The sequence below is a fragment of the Rhinolophus ferrumequinum genome, chromosome 13 (genome assembly GCF_004115265.2).
Source record: "Rhinolophus ferrumequinum isolate MPI-CBG mRhiFer1 chromosome 13, mRhiFer1_v1.p, whole genome shotgun sequence".
In the NCBI taxonomy this organism is placed as follows: Eukaryota; Metazoa; Chordata; class Mammalia; order Chiroptera; family Rhinolophidae; genus Rhinolophus; species Rhinolophus ferrumequinum.
Genome location: NC_046296.1, coordinates 4,041,468 through 4,054,757, shown reverse-complemented (window position 1 = coordinate 4,054,757; position 13,290 = coordinate 4,041,468). Strand labels below are relative to the sequence as shown.

At 38.6% G+C, this 13,290-nt stretch overlaps 1 protein-coding gene across 1 annotated transcript in view; it reads right to left on the bottom strand.

Annotated features, from left to right (window-relative positions):
• LONRF2 (LON peptidase N-terminal domain and ring finger 2) overlaps positions 1 to 13,290 on the bottom strand; it is a 61,253-nt gene that overhangs the window by 17,068 nt on the left and 30,895 nt on the right. Inside the window, 9 exon segments of the mRNA XM_033125392.1 lie at positions 75 to 233; positions 965 to 1,089; positions 4,476 to 4,590; positions 4,872 to 4,965; positions 5,354 to 5,558; positions 6,081 to 6,191; positions 6,193 to 6,216; positions 8,375 to 8,497; positions 12,156 to 12,274. Coding sequence (XP_032981283.1) covers positions 75 to 233; positions 965 to 1,089; positions 4,476 to 4,590; positions 4,872 to 4,965; positions 5,354 to 5,558; positions 6,081 to 6,191; positions 6,193 to 6,216; positions 8,375 to 8,497; positions 12,156 to 12,274 — 1,075 coding nt within the window.

The following is a 13,290-nucleotide window of genomic DNA, read 5'->3' as shown; positions in this document are numbered from 1 at the left end:
TCCTACATTGTTCTTTAAGAAAAATGACAAATTATAAATTTAATTAGGACCCTTTGAATGCTGATGAGACTTACCCGGCGTGCTCAGTGGATAAACACATGCCAAACCGTTTGGTGCCAGTTTCCATGCATCTTCTTATCATAAGCCGGTAGCGGGGCTCAAAGACGTGGAGCAGACACAGGACGGTGGGGAAGGCCATGGCACACACGAAGATGGGGACATCTCTGGTCAAACTGTAGGGTAAGGGAAAATGTGAACTTAGATGGGGGAACTGCTAGAAATGGAAGGGAGTACTAGGCATTACAAAATAGCAAAGGCAAGCCAACCTCAATTCTCTCATTCACAAAGTAAAACCCTCAATCTTGCCTCAAGGACCACAGCAAAGTTCCCAGCTCACCTGGGTTTCCTGCCAAGCCCGTCTTAATTTGACCAGAGAAAACACGCTGAATTATATTATATGTGACTTAAAAAAGTTGTAACTTAGGACCAGTATACAAAACGTTCCGACGAAAACAAAAACTACACAGTAATCACGGGTAATGAGTTCTACATAAAAAAGAATGGAAGAATTATAAGATTTCAATACTAGCTAATGGTCACTACAACGTAAAACTTTAATCATTTTAAAAGATAAAAAACAACTGTCCAGCCTATTTTGAGTGGTACTTCTTTTTTCCCTTCTGTTTCTATATACTAATATACTGTGATTTTCAAGTCTGAAAGAGTCAGTATTGCTTATTTAGATACAAAAAGCAACTACATAATTTTGTTAAAACACACTTTTGAATCATTTCTTATAACCTCTTTCAATGAAATGTCCATAAACACTTTGCAATTATTTTTTCTACTTGAGGCTTTCTAATTTCTCTGCCAAGAAGGGAAAACACTGAGATAGACCTATGAGGTTAACAAGGATTTTTTCCTTTAATCTGGACTCAAGACCACGTACATACAGCCTGAAAACTTACTTTTTAGTTCCGTCATTTCTTCATCATAAATTATCTTCCTATCAGACAGTTCATCCGACAAATACCGAAAGATTAATTCTTCGGCCAAAATAGTTGTACTAAAATTTCTGCTCGCCAACAACTGTAACGAAAGGAAAAGTAAAAAAAAAAAAAAAAAAAAAAAAAAAAAAAAAAAAAATTAGCATATGTCATTAATTCTAAAGGACAAAGCACTCTGTTCCCAGGTAGAAAGGTCAGCTGGGAGGTGGAGGGGTGGAGTTTCTGAGAAGACAACAGGGGTGGGGGCTGAGAGCAGGAAGTCCTGTGGGGGGAGGGGCCAGCCTGTGCTCTACAGAGAAAAGGGCAGGAGAAGGTGTTCACCTGGGGAAAAGATGAGGCCATTCCAATCTTGATGGCTGCTACATTTCCAACCAAGTATCACAATGCCAGGGAGGGGAGAGGAAGTGAGCTCCTTGTTGGCAGAGAAACATGAAACAATCATCTTGGAGAGTGAAAAACTAGAGCTACTACAGAAGAATAGCAGGAATTGTAAGAGACTGTTAGCATGAGAACTGCTATCTTTAGGTCAGGGTTAACAGCCCCTAGCCTGAAACAACATAATTATAAAATTCCAGGATGTGGGCAGTTGCAGCATGGAGACTAGAAGTTCTGTAGCTTATCTTATACTCCTGGTCTCCTTGTCCTGTAGTAAATCTTATACTCTTTGAAGCTATGTAAGTCCTGTAAGTTTATCTAGTTCTCTCTGAAGCTATGGAAAGCCTTGAAAATGCTATATAACCCCTTGGCTTTAAGTGTTTGGGGTCCTTGTTAAAACCCGCTGCGTCGGGCAGAGACTCGGACCCCAGCCGGCTGGAAATAAACCTCGCTGTGTGACTTGCATTATTGTGCGGGTTCTCTGTCTGTCTGAGGGGGACAATTCCGGACCTTAACAGAATAACAACTAATGTTTTGAATCTAAGATTTAAGATTGTGAATTTAAACAGAAACCAATCTTCCTAATTTTGTTGTTTATCTCTAGCTTTGCTACATTCCTTACACAGAAAGAGTAAACTTTACTGAGATTGAGAAAGAGACTGAGGGACCAAGAAATTAAAGCTGGATGTGAAAGGAAAGTAGGTGGAAACTGAAGGGAAAAGTGCTGGGATCAAAGGGCTGAAGGGTCATATGTGGCTGGAAAGCTGTTACCCTGTGTGTGTGCATTGATTTCAGCTCAGGCGCAGGAATGTGCGAATCACAGCTCTCGTTCACTGACAACCTAATATTACAGCAGGTGCCGATGGCAGACGCTTCACATAAGTGAGTCCTTAAAACAGCACGAGGCTATAGGTATTGTCTACACTACACTAACCAAGTACCTGGCTTTCAGAAAGGTTAAGGCCTACAGCCACTGCGGCACCCCAGGTAGGACCCCAGGCCTGGTAGGTTCCAAATTGCTGCTGTTTCTTTGGTAACTGACTGCATGTCTGGGCCTGGGTTGGCCCTGCATCTTTCTCACACTTATGCCTGGGGGAGTCCGCAACATACTGCTAAGCTTCCCTTTAGCTTGTGTCAGACAAGCTATGTGTGTTGCTGGAGTTGACTGAGAACTAGGAGGTCAACCTCTGGAAACAACTGTGTTCGAGAACCTCAGTCACAGAAAAAAAGCAGAAACAAGTGTCACCTCATTCACAATACTCCTACATAACTTTTATTATTGATGACATAGGTATTTTATAAACCATTGGTTTATGGTATCCTTTTACTGTCGGGGAATACAGTAAAATGTGCTTTACTTGGCATTATGTTAACCAAGACTTCTGTAAATACATAGTAATCGATAATTCATGTTTATAATAATGCACGTGAGGAAGTCTAAGCTCATGAAGTGATCTCTGCATTGAAGAAAGATCAAATTATGATTCTGGATTTTAGTTAATTTTATCGTATTCTAATTTATGATTCTGTGTATAGCTTGCATGTAATCATTCATTCATTCATTCATTCATTCATTCATTCATTCAACAAAGATTTCCTGAACCTCTAGTATGTGTTCTGGTCCCTGGAGATAGAGGGGAAACAAGACAGAAGTCGGTCTGTCCCTGAGGAGCTTATATTCCAGTACCCAGCCCCAGGCATTATATTCCAGTGTCCACCCCCAGGCATTGCTTCATCGCACAGCCTCCTACGAGGGAGCATTAACCACAGAAGCTAATGGAGAGTCTGTGCTACAAACAGTGGTCACAAAGACATGCATTGTCCTCTGAGAACAGGCGAGCCACTCCCAGGCCTCCTGGCCCAGGTGATCCTGGGTACAACTAGAGAGCAGACCAGACGCCATGTCTGGAAGCAGGAAGAGACAGCTAATACCGTGGAGTAGAACAGCAAGGGAACCAACAAAGGAAACTGCTATGATGATGCAAAATGCATCCACCGTCATGACACACAGTGCAGAGTACAAGGGTAGGTATTTGTAATGAGAACCCTGAATAACTTGGAAAGATTTAGTATATATGCAATTTAACAGAGCAAGTGTGTACATATAATGTTTCCAAAACATTTCAATTATAACAACTTAGTTTAACAAGTTTTAGCAGTAAATTAATGTTACAATTATTTAAACGTTCAATTAAGTATAATGTTTCCTTTGCCATGGCAGATTTAAAAATGAATTTTATTGCATATTTGTTTTAAAAAAACCACTTTATAAAACTTAAATCCATTAAATAAGTTTAATCTCCAGGAGGTGATTAAGGCAAATATTATTTGTATCATTTTATGGATGAAAAAAATCCTCTCCTCCCAAGAAGTTAAATAATTTGCTTCGTGGAAAGTTAGTGGCACCAACATGACCTGACCAGAACCTAATATAGTTGATACAGACTCACTATGTGAAAAATTGATCAGAAAGCACTCAGCTTTTAAATGTTGTTTATTGTATTTACTATACATAAACTATGGATTGAATGGTTTATATTTGGGTTAGACATAATTAACTCCCCCCATGGAATCTAAGTTTTTCTGGTTTTGATTTCAGACCACAAATACTTAAAATTGACAATCCACCACAAAGGACTTCCCAGTAGTCAGAGACAATCAAATCTTCAATCCTTTGCAAAACTGAATACTGTAACACGACTCTACCTTAAGCTGAGGTAAAGGAGATAGTTATACATTAAATACATCGTATTTCAACCTTTTATGGTTAACATATGGTTAAGGACGTGGCAACGTTACCTCAACTGTTTATAATTAACACACAGTAACAACTCCAATAATGTCAGCTATTTTTAATATATCTCAACTACAACTCATATCTGAAATTTTTCTTGAAATTTAGTTGTTTCTGTGTCTAACTTCCCCTGTGCATTTTTTGAGAACTCAAGAGAGATGGGAAAAAGACCTATCTTTGGAGAAATCCAACTTTCTTTAACAAACAGGTAGAAGGAGCTAAGCCACCGTGGAAAAGAGCATCTATGGAGGAATGAGAAGAGGAGCTGAACTGTTTGTCGTTTCTCAAGAAATACTTACTTCTGAAAGTTTTTCTTTGCACAGTGGACAATGTGGGGCATGGTCGAGGCAGCGTTCGAGGCATTTTAGGCAAAACGTATGTCCACATGGCGTAGTGACAGGCTCGAAGAGCAACCTACGAAAAAAAAAATCTTGAGTTTTCAGCAAAAAGTGTCCAGAAGAGACTGTCAAATAATCTATTTGTTTTATAATAAAAATTCCTAGGCAATTCCCTTAGTGTTCCAGAAATCACTATCGCCACTTCCACTTATATATTCCTTATCAAATTTTTAGAAATCAATTATAACTGAGATATATATAATTTCTCTGATAATAAGAAGCCCATTACAGTTAGGATATAAAACTCAGAAAGGCTCAATTTTTCAGAGTTGCATCATCGATCCTATGTCATCCTACCTCATGCAAAGGGCACACTCAAAGTCAGTTACATCTATCACGAGCTCTGGACTTCCTCCTATGTCAGAGTCCATGTTCCTTTGAGGTGAGGAATCTGCCTCTGAAAACTTTGAAAATACTAATGTTAACACTTGCACATCTGGTTAAGAGCATGCACTAACTACTTCCTCTGGATAAAATGTGTCACACCAATGTAACAAGCTGGGCAGGAATAGCTCTGGTCCAAGTAACAGTATATAGCAATGATTCTCTGGGCAGTCAGCAGGAGTCAAAGTTAAAGTTACCCCCAAATATTCTAAGCTATTTTGGACTATGAAGTCCTTGTAGGATTGACTATTTAAACTGTTCTGTAATCTTAAAGCTGATATATTCATTTCATTACTAATTTTAAGCTGTGAAAATTTTTTAAAAAATAGACAGAATATTAGTTAACCTTCTATCACTTGAGAGTCACACACACTGTGACAAAACAGCTTCCTGACCTTTCTTGGGAATTTTTCCAGGGGCGTCATTCAGGTCCTGTGTGCCCTCCGAGCCATTTGGAAACTGTCTCTTTAGACTAGTGCTGGGTGCTACTGGAAGGATACTTTCTAACATTGCTTTATCCTCTTCTTGGTGTAGTCCCAGTATAAAATATAAGACTGAAGGACTGGTATTTCTAAACACATCAGATTTCTCTGGTGAATTCTGTTAAGTAGGAAAAAAGAATCTTGAATATTAAAGAATATTATCTTTCTCACAGCACGAGAGAAAAAAATTCATGCAGTCACCCTCGTTAGAAGGCTATGGAAAAAAGAGGGCTTATATACTCTTCCTTCACAGTTGGTTTCATCTGTTAACTTCTAAAATGAACTTTATACACTTATCATGGTAAAATGCCAGATAGTTTCTTCCTGCGACAGATCAATGGAACCTCAGTCTTCGTATATTTCAAATCACCCCCCTGCTTTCTTTTCTCTAAGCCAAAAAATAATTTCAAGTCTCCCGATATTTGGAGATGTTGTAAAACTTTCTTTCAATCGTCAGTCATTTTCATTACTTCCACCAACTTCCTTTGAGAGTTTCATCCCTCAAGTAGAGGAGCTAGAACTGGCCTTGAGAAGTACTTCTAACATAATGCCACACTCTGAATAACTTGTAAACATTCAAAATGGAGAAATGACATAAAGCTTAATTAAAATAACATTGACAAACACATGCACCTCATACCTGAGAACTCCCCACATCACCACCTGCTTGGGTGTTTATATGGCTGTGATGCTGAGCCCGTAATGTGCTTGGGATGGAAGGGGTGAACTTTTGATGCACATTTTCTGAAGCTGGAAAAAAACACCTCACACATTACCTATAAAATTGCCAAGAAGAAAGAATACTTAAAACATTTCTGAAAAGTATATACTATGCCTTAAAAATTCAGAAGAATCTATGAGGCAAAAATAGGCCTAAAGTATTGAAAAGAGTAATGGCCATATTCCAACTGCCACTATTTTAAAATTCAAATGTTTCAAAACCACAGTCAATGTTTTAAGCATTTTACCTCCCCGCTCCTTTCCATCTTGGTCTTACAGCGTATGAGCATTACAGTGCCATCCTGTCTGGTCTTTACACATCTGCTACAGAGACTCTCCCCCAAAGTCTAATGGATAAGAGAGAAAAGTAGGGTGTAGAGGTTGCAGGGGGTCCCGGGTTGAGTCTAAGCTGTGATCACCAGGTCTGACATATTTCTAGAGGACTGATCAATTTATAAGAAAGCAGACAAGCCACCTAGTAAAGCACTTTAGAAGAAGAGAAGGTGGTGGTTTAAGAGCCATGGACCAGCTTAGCTTTTGGCGGTGGTGGGAAGTAACGGCCAATTACTTGGTGGTCCTGCCAAACCTCATGGACTCAGCTGAATCCATGGGCTTAAGAGAGGCAAAAAGAATGACTGAACCCTAACAAAGAATCCCCCATTTGTTCATGTGACAAGTGAGTCCACCATAACCTGTGACCTCTGCAGCAGTGAAGGACAGCAGTTCAGCAGGAACCCAGTGTCCGCAGCACTGGCTCTGAGGCGCTTCAGCAGAGCGGCAGAAGGCTGCCAGGGAGGGTACCAGGCTTCCTGGGCATCAACAAGCTGCTATCGTTTTGCACTGTCTCTCATAGATCTCTAACAGCCACAGAATGCTGGAGGGAAAAACATCACGTCTGAAAAAGCACCAGACAGACAAGAACCCACAAGACCTAAATTCTGGTCCTGGAACCTCTGGGAATCTGTTTAGCCTCCTTGAGCTCAGGCTGAATTCTTCATGACGCTGTTGTAAAGATCAGTTGAGACGAGATATGTTAAGATTCTTGCGAAATTTGCAGGTGGGACAAAGGAGGCAGAGATGGTTAAAATAGCAGAATTGGAGATCACTATTATTTTGACAAGTGGGAACAATGGCCAAAACCAATGAAAGACAATTTAACAGGCTTAACAAAGACCAATCAACCGCACAAGGAAAGGATAAATATATTGCTATAAAGTTCTCATTTAAAAAATCTAGGCGTCTTGGCTAACAGTTCAAATAAAAGCCAATGGTGTGATGGTATCTGGCTAAAAATAAACACACCCCATGATGTGAACACAGGGGAAGGTAAAAGTTCACTGTTGGATGTGGGTGCTGAAATTTGGGGTACATCAGAATGCACCCAGAGGTGGAACCCTCACCAACCCTTGTATAAGAAAACAATGTTTGGTCCAAAGTATGACTTAACACAAAGGCAACAGCTGCTCTCAAATATCTAAGACGGCTTAAAATGGAGGAAGCGGAACAGAGTCATTTTCTCTTGCTCTAGAAAATAAAACTAGAACTGTTAAATGGCAATGACAGGGCAAACGTATGGTAGAAGTTAGCAATAAATAGTGTTAAAATAGAGAAACACCGACATAAAAACAAGAGCTCCTGGTCACTGGCAGTGCTAAAATTGTGTTACTATTACACAGGCTTCTCCACAGAGTAGATTCCTACATTAAGTGTGACAATGACCTCTAAGAAGACCGGGCGAATGATCTGCATGAAAGAGCAGATATTTCTGCATCGTGCTGGTGAAGCTTTACTGAAAGGGTGAATCAACCTATGAAGCTGAATTGCTCTCTTTTGCATACAGCACAATGTCTTCTATAGGACTCCTATATAAACGGTCATACTTAAAAGTACAAACTCTAGGAAGCAACACTTTGCCTCCCCAGACACATACATCAACCTTGCCTCACCGAAGACGTGTCATTCTTTCAACAGAATTGAGATAAGTGTGTGCTGTCTCATGAAACATTCTGCTTCATAGATGGATGAAAGCTACTGAATGCATGAACCTTATCATTCCTTATCATGAACCTTATTGTCAAACTGTGGGTTGGACGATATCACTGTCATGAATATTCAGAATTGCATTTTTGTTCATTTTATATATAAGAGTTACTCAGCATGGACACGAAGGCTATAAATAAGAGAAAGAAAAAAGTCATTTATAAGAAATCACACCTTCTGTGCTTCTTTCTTCACTGAGTTACATTCAGGATTCAAAGCAAGGCAATAGAGAAATTCCTTCAACACTTTCTTACTTCTTCCCAATCCAGAAAGAGCCTGAGCTTTCACACGATGTCCCTGGATTCATCAAAAGATTAGATATACGTTTTTAAAATGGTGTGGTTATACATATACTAACATACAAAGAGCCCTGGAAAAAAATCACTAGAACTATTAGTTTTACTTTCATATTAAGTAGAATAAACACATGCCAACCAAGAACGGCTGGAGCTCTGCTACCTTAGAAACGGAGCAGACTTGAATGTCTCTTTAATAGAACCCACTATCAGGACACAGGCATTTGGAATGTGGGCCCAAAGCAGTTCCCAGGGGCACGCGAGTGGACTGGCTGCCTACCAACTTTAAATTCATTCCGTGATCACAGGTCATGACCACGTTCCTGTCTTCAGGGAGTGTAGTCTCATGAAAGAAGACAGACAGGACAGGAAATAACCATAACCTAAGCGTAATATTCAAAGTGTCATAACAAAATTAACAAATTGCAGTCTGGATCAGTACTTTCCAACAACATTGTTTTTGTTTTATGGGTGCAATATTATCTCAAATTATTAAAGATACAGTGGTTTATTTGTTTTACGAGATCATGTGTTGCATGTCCATTGGGGTCTGTTGCTGTCATCATCTATTTTAAGTCTTTTTCTTCTGTTGGACTTTTTCTTGATCCCGGGTTCTACGTGCATATGTAAGAAAGACGGACTGTTTCCAGCAGGTTATCTCTGATACTCAGTCAGAACCTTTGTCCTCGTAGACTTCATTGCTGAATAGAAGACGTATTGGGTCCTTTATCTACATAAGTGAGACCTATTGGGGAAATTTCATTTTTCAGGTGTGTGGCAGGGGAGCCAGGCCTTAGCTGGGAGTCCCTTACACGAGGATTTAGAGGGACTTACTCAGGAGGACCAACATGCCTTGGCAGCCATACTTTGCCCAGGGAGTTTGTCTAAAGGCTCTGCAGAGGGAAGCCTGTGATTTTTTTCCTCTACAGCTCTGCATAGCGGCGTGAACTGGCACCGTCAAGCAAACCTCATTCCTCACTCCTTTCCCCTAGAGCCTCAATCACATCAAATCCTCTCTCAAGACTGTATTCTGACCCGAGTTCAATCCCCATTTGAAATGTAGTCTTCTACTTTTTCCTCTACTCAAGCACATTCCAAACATGTGTTGGATTTTCTAATCCCATTCAACATTCCCCAATCACTTTGGTTATGCACTTATCCTTGTTTTTAATTTCTGTCCCATTTTATTAAAGTGTAATTTATATATAAGAAATCCACCCATTTTAAACGTGTGATGTGATGAGTTTTTCTAGTTTCATACCACTGTGTTCACAAATGGCCAGATGTAAAGGCCTATTTTCAGGTCCCTATCTTAAATGACTTCTTTCTCTATTGTTTTAAATGCCATAAATGTGCCGATGGTGACCAGTTTCTATCTCCAGCACCAACATTTCTAACATTTGCTAATGACCTATTCATTGTATCACTTATCTTCCAGCGTTCTGGGAGATCAGCCATTTCAAAAGACATGACAAACATTTTGGACAATATGTCCTCAGTATTATCCTTGAGTTCCCCAAAAAACCTAAAATGTACTTCCAGCCATCAAAGATTCATTTACAAAATTCTTTTAATTTTTGGTCAACATTTGAAATTTTACTAATTTTCTTATTCTCCTTCTAAGAGTGGGTCCAGTTTTTATGCAGCCTGAAGCTTACACAATTTGGAATGTCCTTTTAAAGAAACAGTATAAAATTATGAATAAAAAGTGCCCAGGGCCCCTCTTAGGCATTATGCAAGTAAGGGGACCTGACTCTCAAGCTTCAGTAGCTTCTAAATTTACTCTGTCTGCTTCTCAAAAGTTTTAAGAGAATAATACTGTCTTATATACAGAAAGCACTTCACAGGTTGAAGTTTTTCACACAAGTACACATACTGTCAATCAGTATTTGCATTTTTGACATTGTATCAATACATGTCTATTAACTGAATTAACTAATTTGCAAACAGTTTTAAATCTTACAGGTTCCCTGTTTGGGTAAGATCAAAATTACCATGTGCCTGTTTATATTTCTGTGTATGGGCAAATATTCTGTTACCACTGGCTTGTCTCCATTAGCTCCAAAAGCTTTGAATCAGTATGAGCCATGACTGGCCACTTACAAGAAGAGTACTGCCTGGGTAAGACTCCCTGCTGTAATAGCCCCCAACTGGAATCTTGATGTTGGTTCTACAAGTGCTTCCACGTCATCTTCACCCACAGTTGGCGAATTTCCTCCTCCCCTCAGTCCTTGCAACTTACCTTCCAATGTCACTCCTTCCTTTATCCTGTAGTAATCATATTAACCTGGAAATAAATTTCTACCCTTTACTATCTTAAAGTGATTTATCAGGGTACATTTCTGAAGAAGCTGTTCTTCACTAGGCATTTATCAAAAATTGAGATCCAGAGATTTGCAATAAACCCTAAAGATATTACCAAAATCCCAAAGGATAGAGATTCATTTGCTGTCTCTCTAACATACAATTGCCATGTAACTTTTTAGTAATTAAGTCTGTCTTTTGTCGGAGACACACTGCCAATATTTTAGCTCAGAGATCAATACTGTGGAGAAGAATCTAGCTTCAGAGGCCAGGAGGTCTACCATCAGCCAGAAACACTAGACTTATACTTCACAGCAATTAAAGTTCAATCATTACCGACAGAAATTACCTCAGAAGAATAAAAGATCAAGGGACAGGGGAAACGGCATTAGAAAAAAGGAGTAGTGATGTTTTTAGTGAAGCAAACAAGCAACAAAATAGATTTGTGGGTTTGGTCCAACAAACATTTGCTTCCCATCCTTCAGTTCATCCCCAAATCCAATTTAACTCGCAATATAATCTGAAAACATTTTGATGGTTAGATGGGAGGAAAGAAGGAAGGAAAGGAAGGAGGGAGGGAGGGAGTGAGGAAGGAAGGAAGGCTACATCCATCTTATTTATTAACCAGGGTTAATGCTTCTTCAACGTTTCTAAAATAAAGATGATAAAAAGTAATATATCAGGAGAAAAACTACTAATTATTATTAGCTCATAGAGCATGCTATAGGTATTCATTTCATCACAAGTTCTTTACAACTTTAAAATCTCTTACAAGAGTTTCAAATTCAAAGACTCGTGAAAAAAGCAACAACTTTTATTCTTTGCCTTCTTGCTCTTCAAGGACAACGTAAGCCATCATTATCAAGGTAGCAAAGCTTATTTTGTGTCATCAGAGGAAGAAATATTAGACCTTTCCAACACAAAGACTAAAATTATTCCAAAACACATAGAAAAAGTTCACCCTTTTCCTAACACCCTTTCTATGCCCCTGGCATCTTAGGGCCGTAGGGTTAACCATGATTCTGATATGGCCTTCCTATTTAAAGTGTAATTTTAAACATTTCCCCTTTACCTACACATGCCTACAATTCTAGCATTTTGTTTATAGCTTTATGTTGTGCAGAAGGCATGCAATCCAGCTAAATATCTGTGAAGAGCAATCTAAATTTTTGTTTCTTGTGCAGATGCAGTTGGAGACTCGCTCTGTTACACTGAGTTGTTTTCCTGTGAAGTGGATTGCTACATTTAGACTACTATAATTTGAGGGAAGGTACCTAATCACAATGATTTTACTTTATTCTTAAGAAAATCGCATGAACTTGCATTTATTACCCCAAAGCCAACCACACAAATACCTCAGTCAGGAGAGGTGCGTTCTGACAAAGCACATCGGCATCCTGGAGAGGCTGCTCCTACTTCTTCATGGTTAAATATAACTCTGCTCTCAACAGCAATACCGAATTCTCCCCAGGAGCTGAAAGACATGAGGAACAGAAACAAATAAAAAGGACTGCATTTAAAAACCAATCATCTTTAACTCTTTCAAAATACTAAGTTACAAAATAAACATAAAGGCAAAATAAACAATTCCTTCCTCCAACACTATTTAGAGTTGAGTAGTTTGACATATATATTTAACATTGCTTCTTTCACTCTCTGTGTGTGAAGACACACAGAGACTGAAAGTGAAGGGATGGAAAAAGATATTCCATGTCAATGGAAACTAAATAAAAGCTGAGTAGCTATACTTATGTTAGACAAAATACATTTTTTTAAAGACTATAATAAGAGACAAAGAAGGTATTATATAATGATAAAGGGGTTAATCCAATAAAAGGATATAATTAATATTTGTAAATATTTATGCACCCACATAGGAGCACCTAAGTATATAAAGCAAATATTAACAGATCTAAAAGGAGAAGCAGACAGCAATACAATAATAGTAAAGGGGCTTTAATATCTCATTTTTATCAATGCACAGATCAGCTAGACAGAAAGTCAATAAGAAAACATTGACCTTAAACAACACATTAGACCAGACAAACTTAATAGATATACGAGCATATACAGGACATTCCATCCAAAAGCAGAATACCCATTTTTCTCAAGTGCACATGGAACATTCTCCAAGACATATCATATGCTAGACCACGAAGGAAGTCTTAATAAATTTAAGAAGACTGAAGTCATATCAAACATCTTTTCCAACCACAATGGTATGAAACTAGAAATCAATCACAAAAAGAAAACTGGAAAATTCACAAATATGTGCCCATTAAATAATATGCTACTAAACAACCAGTGGCTCAAAGGAGAAATCAAAAGAGAAATTAAAAAATTCCTTGAGACAAATGAAAATGAAAATAAAACATACTGAAACTCATGGGAAGCAGCAAAAGCTGTTCTAAGAAGGAAATAGTGATAGATGCCTACCTACATCAAGAAACAAGAAAATTTTTTCGAATTTGAGTTTTGGATTTCTCCGGA